This window comes from Centruroides sculpturatus, unplaced genomic scaffold, assembly GCF_000671375.1.
Source record: "Centruroides sculpturatus isolate CEXI.00-Female unplaced genomic scaffold, Cexi_2.0 scaffold789, whole genome shotgun sequence".
Lineage (NCBI taxonomy): Eukaryota > Metazoa > Arthropoda > Arachnida > Scorpiones > Buthidae > Centruroides > Centruroides sculpturatus.
In genome coordinates, this window is record NW_019385116.1 from 35,556 (window position 1) to 54,468 (window position 18,913).

Here is an 18,913-nt window from a genome sequence, read left to right on the forward strand (position 1 = left end):
AATAACTGTAAAAAATGCATTATTAAAAATTAAGATTTTGTTTTATTTAAAGATAATATTTATGAAATATTTATAATAGAATGATCATTTAAGTACTTAAGATTTAATTTTTAATTAGTTAATAAATATAAAATGATTTTTATATTTAAAGTTAAGCATTTAGTTTTAGTTAAATAAATTTTTATTTACAATAAAGAGTTAATAATTATATAATTAAAAAGAAGAGGTAAGAATAAAGAGAGTCAAAGACAATTGATTATTAATTTTATTTTTAATTATTATAAATACTATTATAAGTTTACATAGATATATAATGGTCAAGGAAGCTATTTAAATCAGTAGATACATTTAATAAACTTATATTTTTAATTATTGACATAATAGAAAGAAAAAAATAAGCACAATATATAGTCATGACTGTTGTGATAAAGACTATTTCTGTTGGTGTATGATTTACAATTGCAATATTTGTTATATTTTAGGTTAGAAAAAGGTTACTACAGCATTATTTTACATACATTTAGCCAGATTTCATTCATTTTGATAATTTTAAATAATATAGTTTTATATTTTAATTCTTTTATACTATAAATCAAACATGAAATGATTGCTCCACCATTGATATGAATTAATAGTACTGGTATATTTGTAAATTGAATGTATTACCATTATTTGCATGGATAATGTTAATATAAACTCAAATGAGAAAAGAAAGATTTAGAAAAAAGCTACAGAGAACAGTGCTAAAATCTTTAATCTGTAAGAAAAGTAAAATTGATAACAATTTTACTGTTTTTCTCAGATGTGTAATTAGTTTTAGAAAAATTAAAAGGTATTATATATCATCCAAATAATTCACTGCAATTGACAGATATAATACATGTATAATCCTATATTATAATCTTAAAAACAATCTCATTACTAAAATGGTCAAAAAATGGATCAGTGTATCAATTTTTAAGACTAAGCATTACTTATGAAAATGGCAAATGTATAGCTTAATGATTGTCTATAAAAACTTAACATAGGATTAGTTCCATTGAAACTTACTTTACAAATAGTATGAACATAACATGAATATAATTACAGTTAAACAAGAGGTTTTCTTAATTACAAATAAAATGAATCTTCTGTAATATGCTATAATGTATGTCTAGAAATAATCTTAAATGACGATCCTTTCTTGCAAAGTAAAATATTTGTGATTCAAAAAATCGGAAAAGTTGTTTTCTTGATCAATTTGGTTCATGGTTCTAAACTTGTCAAAGTTTGCTTTTTGAGGAACTTAAAATTCTATAGTATCCAGAAACCAACAACAATTATTCAATAATTGTTAACTTTCAATAGCTTTCTCATCTACTTACTAGTTTTCAGGTGTAGACATAACTGAAATATCTTAAACATTAAACAACAATGTAACAATAAGATGAGTTTAGAGCTACACTAAACAATAATATGCTTGCAATGTTAGTACATTTGAGTATGGGGGGAAAGCTAAATATGTTATATATACAAATAAGTTAATTTTTATAATCCAAATCATAATTTTTTTCATATTTAAGAATTTATAATTTAGTGTAAATGATTATAATTTTGTTCTTTTTGTCAATTTTCAATGGCTTTCTTTTATAATTTCTCTGATTGCTTTATCCAACAATTAAATGACTTTTACATTATAAAACTTTGAATATAATCTCTCTGATCTCAGATGTTTTAAAAATAAAAGTAGAACAGATATTACAGAGCAATAAGATCATGAAATAATCTACTAATATAAGTAGTAGAAGCTACTGAAATTAAAAATTATAACAATTTTATGTTTATAAAGAAATAGTATAATTTGCATTATTCCAAATAACAGTTGCATAGTTTATATCTATCACTTCATTCAGTTTAGTAGTTTAAACATTTCTAAAAAAAGTTTTACATATTTACTTTTAAACTGATATTAAAATTTGTAAAACAAATGAAGCAGTTTTTTTTTTTTCAAGTTTCATTAAATTAATAAAAATTAGCATACAAATTTCATAGAACATTTCCCTGTTTATTTTCTAACATAGGAAATGTGATGATTGTCTGTTTAAATTTAAGTATTTTATATCTACCCAATTTTTACTTTGAATTTTAATACTGTATCAACAATAATTATAGAAATGTAATTACAATTTTGTACTTAAACTTAAAAAATACTTAGGTTACTTTCTACAAAGAGTAATTCTGTATTAAGACCTGATCTAGTTACACATATTCAAATAACAAGCCGGCAATATTGTTATTAAAATTTAAAGTATTGTATAGAAGTTTTATTTTCTGTAAATTATTATTAATTTTTAAAATTTGTTAATGGTATACAGATGCAATTCAACTTTATTCTTTGTCTTTTTCAAATGATAATTATCATTTATATTATACTTTGATATGTATTTTCTTATTTCTGAATTAAATATTCTCATAAATGGTAGCTTTAATTATTTATAAAAACTAGATTTAATATAATCTAATATTTATCAAAAAAGTTCAGATAATTTTTTGTGTTTGATCTAAACTAATATTCCTTCCATCATTAATATAATAATTAAGATGTTTGATATAATTTTATTTGTTTATTTATTTTTAAAAATATATAAAGTAAAATTTAAAATTTTGACAACAATTTTTAATAATATACACATATATATATAAATATATATATTATGTATATTTATATACATTTTTATTAAACATAAAATCACAGTTAAACAATACAAATACAAACACAAATATAGACTTTAAAATGTTAAGCAACGTGAAGCAATGACTGAACAATTACATAAAAAGCAATAAGTTAAGGACAGACAAAGTATAGAAATGCATCTCGTTAATTGTTATACATATAGTTAGCGCGTTTCATATGCTTTTTCATAACAATTTACACAGGATGAACTTGCTTAATATTGGTTTTGTATAATACATTTCAAGACATCCTATGAAGTCCTTATGATTCATAATACTTTATAAAGTAGAATTCTTCTTGTTAAAATTACATTATAAATTTTTAATAATCTGTAGATAATCCATAAAATTTGCACTATTTAGTGTTCAAACTCTGACATCACACAACATAAGTAAAAAGCAACAGTGAAAATTCTCAACTAGATTATATGAAACGCGCTAAACAATTATGATCCATTATTCAATGAAGCTGTTCTTCACCTACATGCATGGTGAAAAAATTTACAAATTAGTTATGTCCTCTTTTGGCTTAGAATTCATGATGTAAAAAGCCTTTGAAAGGACATGCAGTTGCTTGTCATGCACATCCATACAGAAGCACTTTATTAGGACCTAAAATATTTTATGCCTGTAAAAAAAGCAGAAATTGTGAGGCTTGAAAAATCTTACTCCATAGGAGCTGTACTTTTAGGATCCACTTTAACCTCTCCATTATTAGCTAGAATCTCCTTGCCACTGTAATAAAGTAAACAAAAAAAGAAGAAATTCCCTACCGACACAGTGCAAATTGAATAACGAATGAAAATTTACCATTTATTACATTTATAACCATAAATTATTTTTAAAGTACAAATCCTTTTCAGTTGTATAATTATGATATAATTTATAATCTAAAATTACAATTTTTTTCATTGAGAAATACAAAGGAAATATCTACATAAATAAAATAAACTTCATATTTATAATTTATAAAATTAAGTAACAATATATTTTCACCAGGATCTGAAAATAAAATTCAATTATTTGTTGATATAGATATGTAATTTTTAATAAAAATGTAAAACAAAAAATATTGATTATATTATCAAATTACAATTTGATAAACACATACAATAACCTTTAATTTAAATATTGAAAACATTTAAAGTTCATATAAATTTTACATTTTTGCTTAAAAACAGAAAAGCTACCTTTTAATTATCATACTAGCACATATTATAAACATACCACATATTAATATTGGGGTACAAATAATAATGTCCTCTTATATCCATTTTCTAGATGTTAAATTGAAAGAAAAGATAATGAAAGAAGTTAATTCAACACCTAGAAGATGGATTATATAGTACATTGAATGCACATATTGTATTTTTATTAATGTTTTCAGTTTGATAGATACAAATAATATTCTAATACTTTAACATTTTAATTATTCTATGCAGCATTTTTTAAAATTATAACAAGTAAAATTTATATTTAATCTTTTAATTTGATATTTTCTGCATGGAGCTAAGAGAAAAGCACTCTAAGTTGTTTTACAAGTAATGACATTAATATATATGCAGATCAAGATTGTGTTTCATATTTTAATAACATACAAATATCTTTGAAGTCTTTCAATAACTGTATTTTTTTCATTGCCAAATAGAACTGAATTATTTTAATGACATACATAAATTGCAACTCTCACTAGCATTAAGATTCAATAACCATCAAGTAATAGTGATACCGTTTTAAAATTTTGCATCGCCATGAAGTCTTTGTGGGTCAATACTAATAACCTGTTGTTAAAAGTAAGAAGACAAATCATTTTTATTATGAATACAACATGTGCAAAAGAGGCATTCAACAATAAAAGATGATTTGTAAAAACAGTAATAAAATTTTGCGTGTTCTATTTTGAAATGAAAATTTTCATAACTATATAATTATTTATGAAATTATAATAATTCAATTTCTTACCTTCCTTTACCATCTTCCGCCGCAGCTTCTTTTGCTTTATCACCTGCTGCAGATTTTCCACATAAGCTACTTCGAAAGAAATATAACAATCCCCACTGATAACGTAGAAAGCAAGTAACATCAATAGCCATAAGGATAATTACTACAAGCACCACAACAATAGTAATAATGGCTGCCATTGACAGAAACATTTCTTCTTCATCTTTGTCACTTATTCTTTCTTCACCTACACTGTTGCCTTTGTTAGGAGAGAGAGTATTAAGATATTTTGTTTATGTATTACGAGTTAACATACTAATAACATTATCTGTCAAAATTCTGAAATAACAAACTATTAATTTAAAATATTTATGAAATTATGTGGATGATAATTAGTACATTCTATATACAAAAATATTAATTTATGAAGTTATTACTGTTATAAGCATAAAGGAAACACTATAATAAAAGTAACTGTAGTCAATTTTATGCTCCTAATCATGCAAAATTATAATTTAGTAAAGTTTAATCTAATAACAGTTTAAAAAATTAAAAAATCAGGAGAAGCATTATTACAACAGACTTTATTCTACAATTATAAAGTTATCAAATTTATTAATTGAAAATTTGATATTAAAGTACTTTAGGCAAGTATTAATTATAATGCTCAAAAATTACATAAAAGAAATGTGATTAAATTATGTTATATAAATCAAAACTTTAAATCAAATATTTTTTTTATTGCTATGATAAATATTCTATCATAGTAAAATGCAAGGTACATTAAATGTATGATGTAAAACTTTTCAATGATGTAAAATACTAACTTTTATTTTGTAACTTCTTCATAATTAAGCAAATATATAAAAGTTGTTATTGGAAATATTTCAGAAATAGTGTGATTATGCTTTACGTTACCACAAATCATCTAAAATTAACTTTAATTCAATGCTTCAATTACTCTGACATGCTGTAAAGTTGAGTGAGCTCAACTTACATAGTAACAGGATAATTTTCCAAATATGAATGATTTGAATCCATTATACAATAATTATCTTTTATAATATTTTTAGTAAATTTTGAAATTCTGATTTAATAAATACAACAAAAAATGTAAGTCGTCATCTTCAATTTACTGTTTAATTTACGTCATCTTCAATTTATCAAACATATTCACATTTCTGAAATATTAGAATATGATAGCTACTATTAAAACAAATTTTTAACATTCTAATGACTTAAAATTACTTCCTATTTTTAAAAGATCTTCAATTAAGTTTGTGATTTTATAATATTCATTTATAATTTTTTTTAAAATGATAGTTTTATAATGATAAATTTAGTATCACCATTTCTATATTGAAATCACAAATTTAATTACCTTGGCAACAAGATCTAAATAAAAATGATTATTTTCAGAATTTTGACACATAATACAGTTAATTAATTATAAAACATATTTTTTCTAAATTATAATTAATTTTATTATATTTAAAAAGTAATGCATATTTTAACATGTTAACAACAATTAAAATAAAAATGCTATTTTTTATTTTAAAAATAATATATGAAATAGTAAAACCAAAATATTAGCATAAAATGTTCTTACGATTACTATCTTAAGAACAATTTAAATATAATAATAATATATTAAGCTTATAAATATTATAGGGCATAAACACTACTGGAACATAAGGTTGTATTTACATCAAATCTGCTTTTTTTTGGAGTCAGAATAACACAGAATTTTAGCAATTTAATTCCCAAGTACTTTCAGACCATGCACATCCAATATCACTTAAAGATGAATGTTCATAATTGGAAAATACTTAGAAATTAAATGCCTAAAATTGTATGTTGATTTTAACTCTAAAAAAAAAAAAAAAAGGATATTTGATCTATGATGATTGTAGTAATATTTTGATTTAATTAATTAATTTTTTTTATTTATTATGCATACTGGATACATTCTTTGATGTGAAGAGCAATACCATCTCCCAAAAACAAATCAGATTTAATTTTGTATTGATAGCCAGTATGTAGTAGTGTCAATAATTTTTTTAGAAAAATGACAGTGCTCAGAACATACTATTTGTTGACAATTGTTGTTATGAATTATAATTATGTTATTGAAAGTTATTCTAGAATGCACAACATATTACAATCATTAAGGTGGTTAAAAAGTGAAGCATTCTGGGATGGTACTGCAAGAACTATAACAAACATATAATGTTATACATACTGTTCCCAGTTAACTTTTTTTGTTTTAAGATAAATGAACATACTGTTACAAATTTGATTTAATGAAAGTAAAAAAAAATTATATTTGATACTTTTTATTAGATATGTGGCAACATTATTGATTGACAATTTCTTTACTATAACAGAGTTTGAGATTATCTAAAAGTTGGTTATTTGATGGAAATTAAACATATTGCTAATCATAACTGTCATTATATGTATAATGTCAGTTATTTGCAATAGTATGTCCAGAGTTATATAATCATTTCAATAATAAAAACTTAAATTTAAAATAATGTTATAAAAAAATACACCGAAGCTTCCAGCAGCACTTAAATTGTTATATATAATGATTAGATTATTATTTAAAAGAACTTTAAGTTATCTTGAATAATTTTTAAGTTCTGTTGCATTAGCAATGTTTTGTAAAGAATGAAAATAATAACTAATGAAACTGATTATTATATTCTTTTAATATGCATTACTTAAAAAAACATACAAATGAATAAAATATAAAAATTACTATTAAATACTAAATAGAGAAAAATTCACAAAAAGTAATACTTACAAAATTGAAGTTTAAAATGACAACAGTAACAACATTAATAAAAAATATATATTTTTTTAACATTTCAAATTTTGTGCTAATAACTGTGATAATGAAAAAGATTAAACATGCATTATACAGCTTTTTTTAAAGTTTTAATAAATTTATATTACTGAACTTTACAAACAGAAATAATGATTAGGTTTTAATACATTTTATCATAAGAAAATTTTTGAAGCTCTTTATAAATTATAAAATTTTTGTTTATATCAATATTTATTTGTAATGGCAAGGTCATTAAAAATATAAAAAAAAGGTAAAGATAATCAGGACATGCTATATGGTCTGAACCCACTACGCATATCCACAAACTTCTAATTGCAACTAGAAATGGAAAAAGAAAGTCTAGTAAACCCTCTTTGAGGTGGAACAATGAGATTGCCACTGACTTCAAATAATCCTATGAAGAAGATGGTAATTGAAGAGAAATGGAAAATTATTGTCAAGGCTGTAAAGGACATATGTGGCCTGAGCACCAAGGATATAAATAGATAGATCAATCATTATTTAAGGTTAATAATATTTGATATTTTAATCAATCTTTTAAATATATGTATTACTTGAATAACAAGAACTGGCTCCATAAAGCACTCTAAACAGGCATGTGTAGGGCAGTAAAAGTATAAATTGATCATAATTAAATTTTTCCTATTTGGTGCTGTCTAGTTCTTAAATTTAAGTTTTAATTTAAGGATTGTTTGTATTACCTAGGAGCTATTGATTTTGTATGGATTTGACTGAAGGTTTTATTTTGATTTAAAAAAGAATTGTAACTTAAAATTAAAAATAAATTTTGTTTTTGATAAATTTTTTACTTTACTTTTGTCTTAATAAAATTTCCTGAATAACTTTTACTGTTAATAAATTTTAAAAGTTTTCTCCTAACCCATTCCAGATTTGTCAATTTCACAAGGTTGAGAAGGCAGATACTGTTACTCAAAAAAGCTAATACATACTGCATGTATGTTAATTAAATGCAGTTTATTTGTTTGAGTTGTCCATTTGAGAATTGTACAATCTAGCAACTTTACTCCAGACATATTTAGTAGTTCTATGCACATGTATGAAAGAAAATACATATGATCTCAATTCAACTAACTTAAAGGTACCAAAATAAAAGACATTTACCATAAGATCATTTCTACTTTCAAGGATTTTTGAAATTTTGTGTTCTTTCCCTGACCTTGCAACTTGAACTAACCTGACCAAAAATTTGTCAATAAGTTTAATAAATCTTAAATGATAACCAGTGGTGATATTCGAAATATTTAACAAAGGGTTCGCTAACAGAAAATTTTTCCTTAATTCTTTTTTGTTCAAATGGTACATTAGCAACATTAGCGCAAAAACTGACCTTAACATACCCATATAAATAAAAAAGATGCGTTCGCAAAATTAAGTCAGTTAAAATTTAACATTGTTTATGCCAGAAGTATATATTTTTTTTATAAATAATATAAAAGTGTTCAAAATGGTTTATTTTGTACATATTTTAATATTTTTCATTCAAAATACCTCGTATTTTATAAACATAAAAATTGGCTTTTTTTTAATCAGAAAAAGTCATAGGGAAAGCAGGTTTAACTGCTTTCCCCGTGACTTTTTCTCAAGAAAAAACTTTTCTAAATCATTATTTTATCATTAGGTATTATTATAATAATAGACAGATGTCGTCGTCCCTCGAAATACAATATCTTTTTTATTTCGCTGTCAATAGCCTGACACGTGTTCCGCAGCCATCATATATTTTCTCGCGCGCGTGGGATTGTGGGATCTCTCGTATGACTGGACCTAGTTTCAAGAACTCTCTTGAGTCGATCGAGATTGAAACGGTCAATGGAGGTTGCACCAAGGCGAACGGGATATAAGGCTCTAGTTTAGTAGTGTTACAGAGTATAATACGTATATTTTAATATATTTTTTAAAAGAAACAAAACCACTGAGAAATGCTACGTGTGTTTAACAACGGATTCGGAAAACTTTGAAAATGTTAACAATGGGTTCGGCCGAACCTGTGTGAACCCGCTGAATATCACCACTGATGATAACCACACTAAAACTGCATGGTTTCAATTCATTTTTCAAGACAATAAATAATAATATTTAATAAATTATTTCAATTTATTATAGAATTTGGTAATCAGAAAAGTGCAACTATTTGAAAAAAGATAATTATGTGAGGTTCTGGACAGGTCTGAACTGTCACAAAATTCATGAAAATCAGTCAATTTAGAGAAAAATTTGATTGTTTTAGAAAGGTTAGGAAAAATGTTTGTAGTCGGACATCTTTTGTTTATGTTAAAACTGCAATGCAGATAGGGATTGCAATTGCTGGATCCCTCATCCAGCAATCCAGCTGGATCCAGCGTATTCTTCGGCCTGCTGGATCCAGCGCTGCGGATCCGCAAATACTCAATTAACTTTCTAAATAATGGCGCAAAAGTCTACATTGTCAGTGTTGCCACGTTTCTACGTGTGCTATCGCTCAGCGGCGAGGGCGACGTTGCCGTTCAGTGTGGCACATGCTGCACCCCCTCTCTATGCTGCACTGCCTGCCCTTTTACCTCTGCTGATCTAATTGCCAGTTGACTTTCCACTCTCGCTAAATAAAATAAGTAACTCCTCTCCTAGTCCTGGTGCATAATTCTAATTTACGGTCGGTTGTGACGTCAATGAATCATGTGACGGAACGATCTCAGTTTGAGCCTATGGAGAGCTGCAGCCTCGCGGCTTGTCCACGAAACCTAACCTATAAACTGGCCGTAAAAGCTCTCTGTAGAAGAGAGTCGAGTTTGATAACTGCTGACACAACCCTGAAATTTGTCTTAGACAAACTAAAAAGCCAGGACACAATCTTGAGTGCCAACCTTTCCGAGGCACTCCACAAAAGAATCAGAGAACGGCGTCTTACCGAGGTCACAGGGATGCTGATTTACATACAGAACCCGAAGAAGTATGACCAAAAAGTTAGAAAGCTTTATCTTTCACATGCCGAAAAAAATGTAATGCGCCAGGAGATGAAAAATATGCTGAATCGTGTAAATACATATGTAGTGGAACCAGCAGCAATGGCAGAGGATATTACGGAGGTGGAAAACGATGATCCAGATAACCCGGATTTCCTGAATTTCACATTGGAACAAGAATTGGAGATCCAACTAAAGCGTGAGAAAGAAAACTTCATGAAACGGAAAGAAACTAGTACTGAGAAGGATTATGATAAGTTATTAAAAAAGGAAATGGCTGTTTATGAACGTGAGGGAGTCAAAGGTAAAAACTTATCTTTGATTTATGATTATTTGATGACCCTGAAACCAACTAGCATAGAGGCAGAAAGAGCCTTCTCCGCAGCGGGATATATATGCAGTTCATTAAGAAGTAGGTTGGGAGACAACACCATCAATACCATTTGTTTCTTGAGATCCTACTTTTAGAAAAGTCAAAAAAATAACAGAAGTGATTGATTTAATTTTATTTAATCCTTTAAAATACTTTATTCAAGACAAGACTAATATTTTATAACTTCTATTCTAATTCTATTAAGTAAGAGTTTTAAACTTTTATTCTATAAGTGGTTAGTGGGCTAGGCTAGGCAATTTTATTGTTAAAATTAGTGAGAAACTGAGACTATCTAGTTAGTTAAATAGTTAATTAAATTAATGAGTATCAGTATCTTAGATATATGATGATATGAATGTATATCATTCATGATTGTGATAATAATAACTAACTACTAGACTACTACTAATTAATTACTCACTACTTTACTAACACTAATAATTAAATTACTTATAAATAACTACAGACTGATATGTAGAGCCTATATAAGAAAACTGGTAAGACTGTAGCCACCTAGCCACTGATTATCCATCTTTGCATTATTATAATATAATATATTAATATAAATTAATTAGTAGAATTACCTCTACTATTATTTAACTTAAAGATTACATTATAATTATAATCTAATCAAACATTTAAAGTTAATTATCTCTATCTCAAGTGTTAAACCGAACCAAAATTAAGTTTACTACCTAAATGTGTAAGAAGTTTTACTGATTTACTGTATAGTGACTAGTCTAAATAATAAAAGTTTCTTAGATATTTAAAAAAATGTTTTATTTCTTTAAAAAAAACATAAATTACTGGATAGATAAATAGATAACACTTTATTGCACCAAAAATACATCTGCGCTGGATCCAGCTGGAATGATGTTGATCCAGCAAAAATCCAGCTAGATTGAAAACACTGCTGGATTGCAATCCCTAGATGCAGAATCATAAATCGTAGAAAGAATGTCATCTTATGATCAGTGGGAGTTCAAATTCAGCTTCAATTTTGACATCTCCTGCATTCCAGATAGGAATCCCGTTATACTTAGTAATGAGGGACCAGCTGTTTCAATGGTGCAGATGAGGAAGATCACCCAATCAGAATGGTTAATTGAAAGACAGAGATTGATATAATCCCCTACAATCAAGGACACTTTGCACTCGGTTAGTCAACATTCCGAATAACCAAGATGCTGTGTGTCAATGTGCAAAACAATTGTGCCAATCTTTAACCATGCCACTACTAACTTAGACAGGGTTGCCTATACCAACTGCTGGAGTCTCCCCATCTTCTAAACAGATCTATCAATGCCACTGTCCCGGGGCTAACTTCGATCTGTGTTACAAGGAACAACATTGACACCCAAGGACATCCGAACCATTGATCATTTTAGAATGAACTGTTGTATAGTGTAAGTCACCCTTATGTTCCAATATGGGGTTATGTTAGATACTTGTCATCATTGTCTCCCTTGCCACCACCCACATACAAACAGCTCTTAGGTTCATCTTGATGCGAGATTAACTGATTCCCCCTAAAAGTCGGCAAGCTTACATTTATTATATTGAAGATATTAATATAAATTTATTGTTTTGCAACTACAGAATTACATTTAGTCCATAAACATATTTGAAAGAAGGAAATTAATAACAAACAATCTATATTTTCAACAAAATTTTAATTTATGATGAGCAGTTTATTTAAGTTTAAGCAGTTAATATCATTGGAATCTCAAAAAACAGTTACATAAACCTAATCAGAAAAAGTTATCAGAATGCTACACTAACATCTAGGGTTGGCCTAAGGCTAATTTAATCCAATTGGACTCGACAATAAGATTATAATCTCCATAAAGAGAGAAAATTTTTATTCCAAAAAGAAAATTGTTGCTCTGTTCTGTGAGAACTAAACCACACACGTTTAGAGTTAACAACATTACATGCAGTGAAAATTTTAAAATATTATTTTTAATGATCTCAAGTGAACCCAACATTGATAAGTCTGGATTTGATAACATCATATTTTTTTCAATGCTATATAATTCAAAATTTTATTCATGCTTTACATAATACAAAACAATTAAGGTTAGCAGATATTATTTCTTAGAATATATTTATGACTTTTCATAAAATAATTTTTTAAAAGAGTACACATATCTGGAAACTAGAAAAGTAAACATATAATAAAAATGGATAATAACTAAATCATTTCTACAAGTAACCTTGTTGATATGATTCTTGATGTCAGGAACAATTTGGCAATCAAAAAAGTATGCTTGATGACAAACCTGAAGAAAACAAAAGAAATTCTTAATAAATTAGTAAACATGTCTAATAGATAAATAAATAAAAATATGACAACAGGTCATCACAAACAAAAGATATTTGCTACAACATGGATCATTTAACAATGTAGAACTAAAGAGCTAGACAATTATGTATGCTCAAATGTTACTTTACAAGTATTGCTGTCTTGTGAAATAAGATCCTTGCTAGAATTCAAAAGTACATTTACTTATATTGAGAATACAAATGAAATACAAGCTTAAAAAGATATATATATATATATATATATAGCAATAAAAAAGCCCAAAGCCTTAAAAAATTGTTCTTCAAAATTAAGAAAACAGGTACAGAAGTAACATAAAAACTTGGTTTTATAGTAAAATAACTTGTAATGATAGGAATCATAGAATATTTAGAATATTTATCATTTTGGTTAAAAGATGGCACATTTAGAAAAAAAAATTACTTTTGGCCAGATTGCAAAGGTTGCTCATAGCAAAATTTTTTGGAGTTTATGCAAAAAATTGAATTATAAATTTAACTTGTCAGAAAAGTCAGATTAGGAATGAATGATTGGCTTACACATTTTTCTGCTTTGTTCAGATTAGATTTACCTTGTTTGGTAGATATTAGTAATTTTCAATTGCTATTTGAGATAGCTGGATCCACTGTTGGATACACTCAACCAAACTTTCTAATGCATTCAATTGCATGAAATTCAGTAAGATAGTGTGAGGTTCCAGTCACAATCCAAAATTTGTATTAATTAATTGTGTAAAATTTTAAAATTGTTAAAGCAAAAAGAAAACTAAAACAAAACTTATGTAAGAGAAATATTCTGTTATAAAAACAAATGCGGTGTGATCATAAACAGGTGAGTCCCAGATGTGACTCCTACATGTGCTAGGAAATAGATTAGTGTTGAATTGGAGAGAGAGAATTTTGACACTGGTGCTTGTAAATAATAGATCAAAGTGAAGTAAAATGCGGGAAAAGAAAGGAATTGGCAGAAAGAAGACATCGTGTTAGGTCATTAGTATTCTAAGGTATCAGGAGAAAGGAAATAACAGGTTAAATACAAGTGTAGGTTTCTAAGTTCCATCAACATCTCCCAGTCAAAGTCCATCCTGAATGGCTCTCAGTTTTCACCTGGAGACAGGAGAGAGATCAATTGGAAAGTTAGACAAGAAAACTAGGACCAATCAAAAGGTAAGATCAAAAGAAAGAGGGAGAATTTCCCTGAATTTCAAGTTTGAAATACAGTTTTCTGCTGGTCTCAATGCGCAACTAATCTATGTCACTTCTGTTATGAATTATCCTGTTGCTTATGGACTTTGACAAGTGGTCAACTTGACCAGCCACTTCATCATCATCATCTCTGCCCTGGGCCGATGATGAAACATCTATGCAAGACTTTATCAACATACTGTCCAGCTCCAACTCTTCTAAAAGGACTGGAATCTATCAACTACAGACTTCAATGAGTGACCTCATAACAATGAACTTCTTGTCAACATACATGTAAGTCAATTATCTACTATAATAAACAGTTTTTGTAAGGACACATGTCATCTCTGCCTCTAACTCCAGACCCTAGACCATTCCCGACACGGAATTAACTGATTCCCTCCATTTAGTTGGTAACCTCACAGTAGCATGTATTGACAGTATTCCATTCTAATTCTGGCAAGTTAATTTAGTTTTCTCTTATATTTTAGATTTGTGTAGTTAGATTTATAAGACTTCAGCAGTAGCCATTCAATGAAATACTTCTATTTTAATCAATTAATAAAAGTGGAGTTAAATTAAATTATAATGTTTAATTATAGAGGGATAATGATTCTATGTAATATTTCAGAAATTTTCTGTAAATTTTATACAAAAGATTAATTTGAATTTACTCTATTTTGAATAATATTTTTATTTTGTTCACAATACAGTGCTGAATAAGAAATGAAGAAAGCTGTATGCATTTTTTATTAATTTATCAGCAGTTTTTAATAGTATTGGTAGCAGTTTTATTATGGTGAAAACTTTTAAGTCATAGTGTTAGTTGTAAGTTTGTGAATATATCAGTGAAATTTTATGCTGATTCTAAGATGATTATAATATCTGAACATAATTATTTGTGTTCCTTTTTATATTTGTTTTGAGAATAAACAAGGATATGTCATGATTTCTGTTTTTTAAGCATTTTTTTCAATGTCTTGATTTACAAAATTAATAATTTAATAAGTGATGGTATTGAGCAAATTAACATTTTGGCCTATGTGGATAATATAATTCTTTCGGCAGATATGTCTCATGGTTTGAAACAGTTTAATGTTCAGTAATTTAATACAATGATGATTATCTTAATAATTTTTTGACATTAAATCTAAGGAAATCTAGCATTGTAGTTTAGTATTATCAAAATATAAGAAATGTTGGTTTTGTGGAAATGTAATTGTGATAGTTTCCTCCTATAAATGTTGGAATGCATTTTTTTCCTTCCATACAATATTTCTCAGTTTATGTGAAAAATCATTATGCTTATGCTATGATGATTATTCATAAGATTATTGAAATGAGGTGTCTGCCAGTTTGCAGAATTTATGTGATATTGACATTTATTTAATACAATGGTATTGTCATTTATTTTGTATGCACTGGAGATTTAAGAAGATTTCAGTTAGGATTCCTTGGAAAATATTTGTATTACTTTTATAAAGCATTTATGCAGTTCACATTTTCCATGGTGATAGTTGAAGTAGTGTTATTTTATGAGAATATTGCATGTTGCACCGCTTGATTTTGAAACATTTTATAAATTGGCCATACATAGATAACTAAACTTCTTTTCTTTCAATATTTTTAGAATAAAAAAATTAAAGCATCAAAGGTGATACCCATGATGCTAATAATAAATAAACAAACATAGAAATATTAACTAACTATTTTTTGTCCACGAGTTATATTATTTTTAATCATTTTTCAAGTGTTATAGTTAAGATAATCGTTTATGAGATTAGATTAATAAATTTGCAGTACAACAGGAAAATTTACTCTAGTATGTTTAAATAGTGTAGTAGAGGCAACTATTCCATATGTATACACTTTGATCTATAGATCTGATTTAGATCTATTTGTTTACCAATAAAAACAAAAATAATTTGAGGCATTGTTGCATTGGACTTTGTTCTTTAATGAATGTATCTAACTGAATACAAGTTTTATCTAACTGAATGCAAAGTTATTTAATTAAAAGGATTTAATTATGTTTGATAACTAGATTCAGTTTGTGCAGTTATGCCAACCTTTATGATATAATGATTGATCATAAATTGATTATTTGGTCAATTAATATAAATCATCAGAAAAATTATGAATGAGATAAATCATAGAATTAAAGAATAAGACCATACAAGATAAATTACTTTTAAAAAAAATAATAGTAATTTAAATAAGACTATATAAAAATATAAGAAAAAATGCATATTAGGAATAACAAATATTACTGTTGTAAAAAAGTGATCACATAATAGCCTATTTCAATTATTAAACTCTAACATATGAATCAATAAAAAATTTTTCAATACTGGAATGATGATAAGTTTATCCTTGATTCATTCTTTTTTACCTCTATGTCCTTAGTGTTTTACTTTTATGTTTTTTGTATTGTCTACTTGGATCTTGTTTATAAATAGGACTTATTATACTGGTGTAGTTTCTGATTAGCAAAGGAAGTCTTAGTCAAAAGTCAAAACGAAATATCTTTATTTTCATCTTTTTCCTTGATTCATTTGGAAAGCACAATGGCAAATTAATTAAATTAAAATTAAAAGTAATAAATACTTATCAACACTTTTTGATTTTGAATAAACACAATGTCACTTATGTTTGGAAAAGAACAACAACAGTTGCTATAATGAAACTTCATTAATTAAACTATAATGGACAACAAATATTCAGGTGCAAAGGAAGATTAATGCTTTCAACAACATTTATATTGAAAAATCTCACCTAAAAAGACAAAACATTTTTACATATAATAAAACATATGGATACCTAAAAAAGCAGCATAAATTTCTATTTTTGATAATTAACTTTTAACAAGTTTATGTTTTGTTCATTTATATCTATTATAATGGTTAAATTCTTTTCCATCTGTGAATTGATTTTGGCAAGTTAGCATTATTGCTTTTCTGAGACTAAGACTATATATACATTAGTTTTGAGAAAGAATAAAGTTCTAGTTCTTGAGAAAAGAAATGCTTACTTATTCTTTCTCATGATACTTATGCCATGACATGTCATAAGGAAATAACATGTTAATTTTAAAAGCTTTAATATATTATTATTGTAAACTTGGAGAGAATAAAGACAAATATTTTGCAATTTACATGCCTTTTAATGTAATGATTATGAATAAAATTATTAATGCATTATGTATTAATGATTTTATTCATAATCATTATTATTTTATGTATATTATTAAATACATATAAAAAAAATGTAACAGCATATGCAGTAAAAAATTAAAATAACAAGAAATCAAACTTTCTATCTTAAAATCTGATTCTATATTAGAAGATTAGCAATACAGTCAATTCCATTTAATTGGGACACGTTAGGACTAATCTATTTTGGCCCAATTAAACAAATTAATAATAAATTCTAAAATAAAATATGTAATACATAGGTAAATAAATATGTAGATAAAAAATAAGAATTAGGTACCTATTTTAATGCTTTCTTAAACCAAAATACAGAAATATTTGTATTATAAATTTGCCAGACTCTTGATGATAGATAACTGATTCGCATCATGCTAGTGCCGCTAAATACAGTATTAGTAGTGACGTGCACAAGGGTTGACCGTTCAATTCATTCCTGATCAAACAATTTTTCCTTTCTCCCTTTTTAGTTAGAGCATGTTCTAACTAAAAAGGGAAAATGGAAAGGGTTTGTCCAAAAGTCACCTTATGGGTCTTCCTTAGAGCACAGTTTCCTTTACTTGGAGATAGGCCACTTTGGCAGGAGCATCCATAGAATCTGCCAGCTAAGGATGTTTGTCTCAATGACCAGATGGCTGCTGTTCGAATCTAGACATAATTATGCACACAATACCTTCCAAGGAAACTCTAGCTGTCTTTCAACTCAGTCAAGAGACCTTGGAAAATTATCTGGGGATTTTTGTCCCTTCGCTTTTAAAGGGATTGTCTGGTCCAATCCGGAGCAGAGTTAGTAGCTTGCATTCAGGCCCATCTCAGATGGGATCTCTGTGTGATAGGTTCTGCTATGGTGACCACCTCCAGAAAAACCGAACTCCCTGAGCAAAAGACAAAATCGTTTTGTTTCTGCCAATCATTAGGCCTACATGACATTAGTGTATGTAGTATCTATATATTTTCAGAAGATCCCTAAAATATATCAAAACTTGCTAAATTCCTTTTCTGCTACTGTCCCAATTAAGCGATTAAATTATGTATTAATTTATTAGTTTGGTTTCCTTTCTTTGAGATTTGGCCCAATAAAGTGGCTGTCCCGATTAACTGGTGGCCAAATTAAACAGAATCGACTGTATTTGTTTAAAAACTGTCTAGATTTACATGCTTGATTATTAAAAACAGTATAACAAACACTGAAAAAGTTTAAATATTTAGAAATATTTTAAATTAGAATAAATTGCATGTTCCAGAATATATATATTTGTAAAAAAAGCTTTATTCACAGTTTTTTTGCACAAAATTATTAATGTTAAAATATAAATTTAAAAAATTTATATTATGTATATAACATATGTATATAGAT

The 18,913-nt window shown here is 27.0% G+C and overlaps 1 protein-coding gene across 1 annotated transcript in view; it reads right to left on the reverse strand.

Moving 5' to 3' along the window:
* Positions 1-18,913, reverse strand: part of LOC111634998 (fasciclin-2-like) — a 220,431-nt gene that overhangs the window by 15,089 nt on the left and 186,429 nt on the right. The window contains exons 12-13 of the mRNA XM_023379842.1: positions 4,675-4,942; positions 3,382-3,447 (exon numbers count right to left, since the gene is read on the reverse strand). Coding sequence (XP_023235610.1) covers positions 3,382-3,447; positions 4,675-4,942 — 334 coding nt within the window. The remainder of the gene's footprint in view (positions 1-3,381; positions 3,448-4,674; positions 4,943-18,913) is intronic.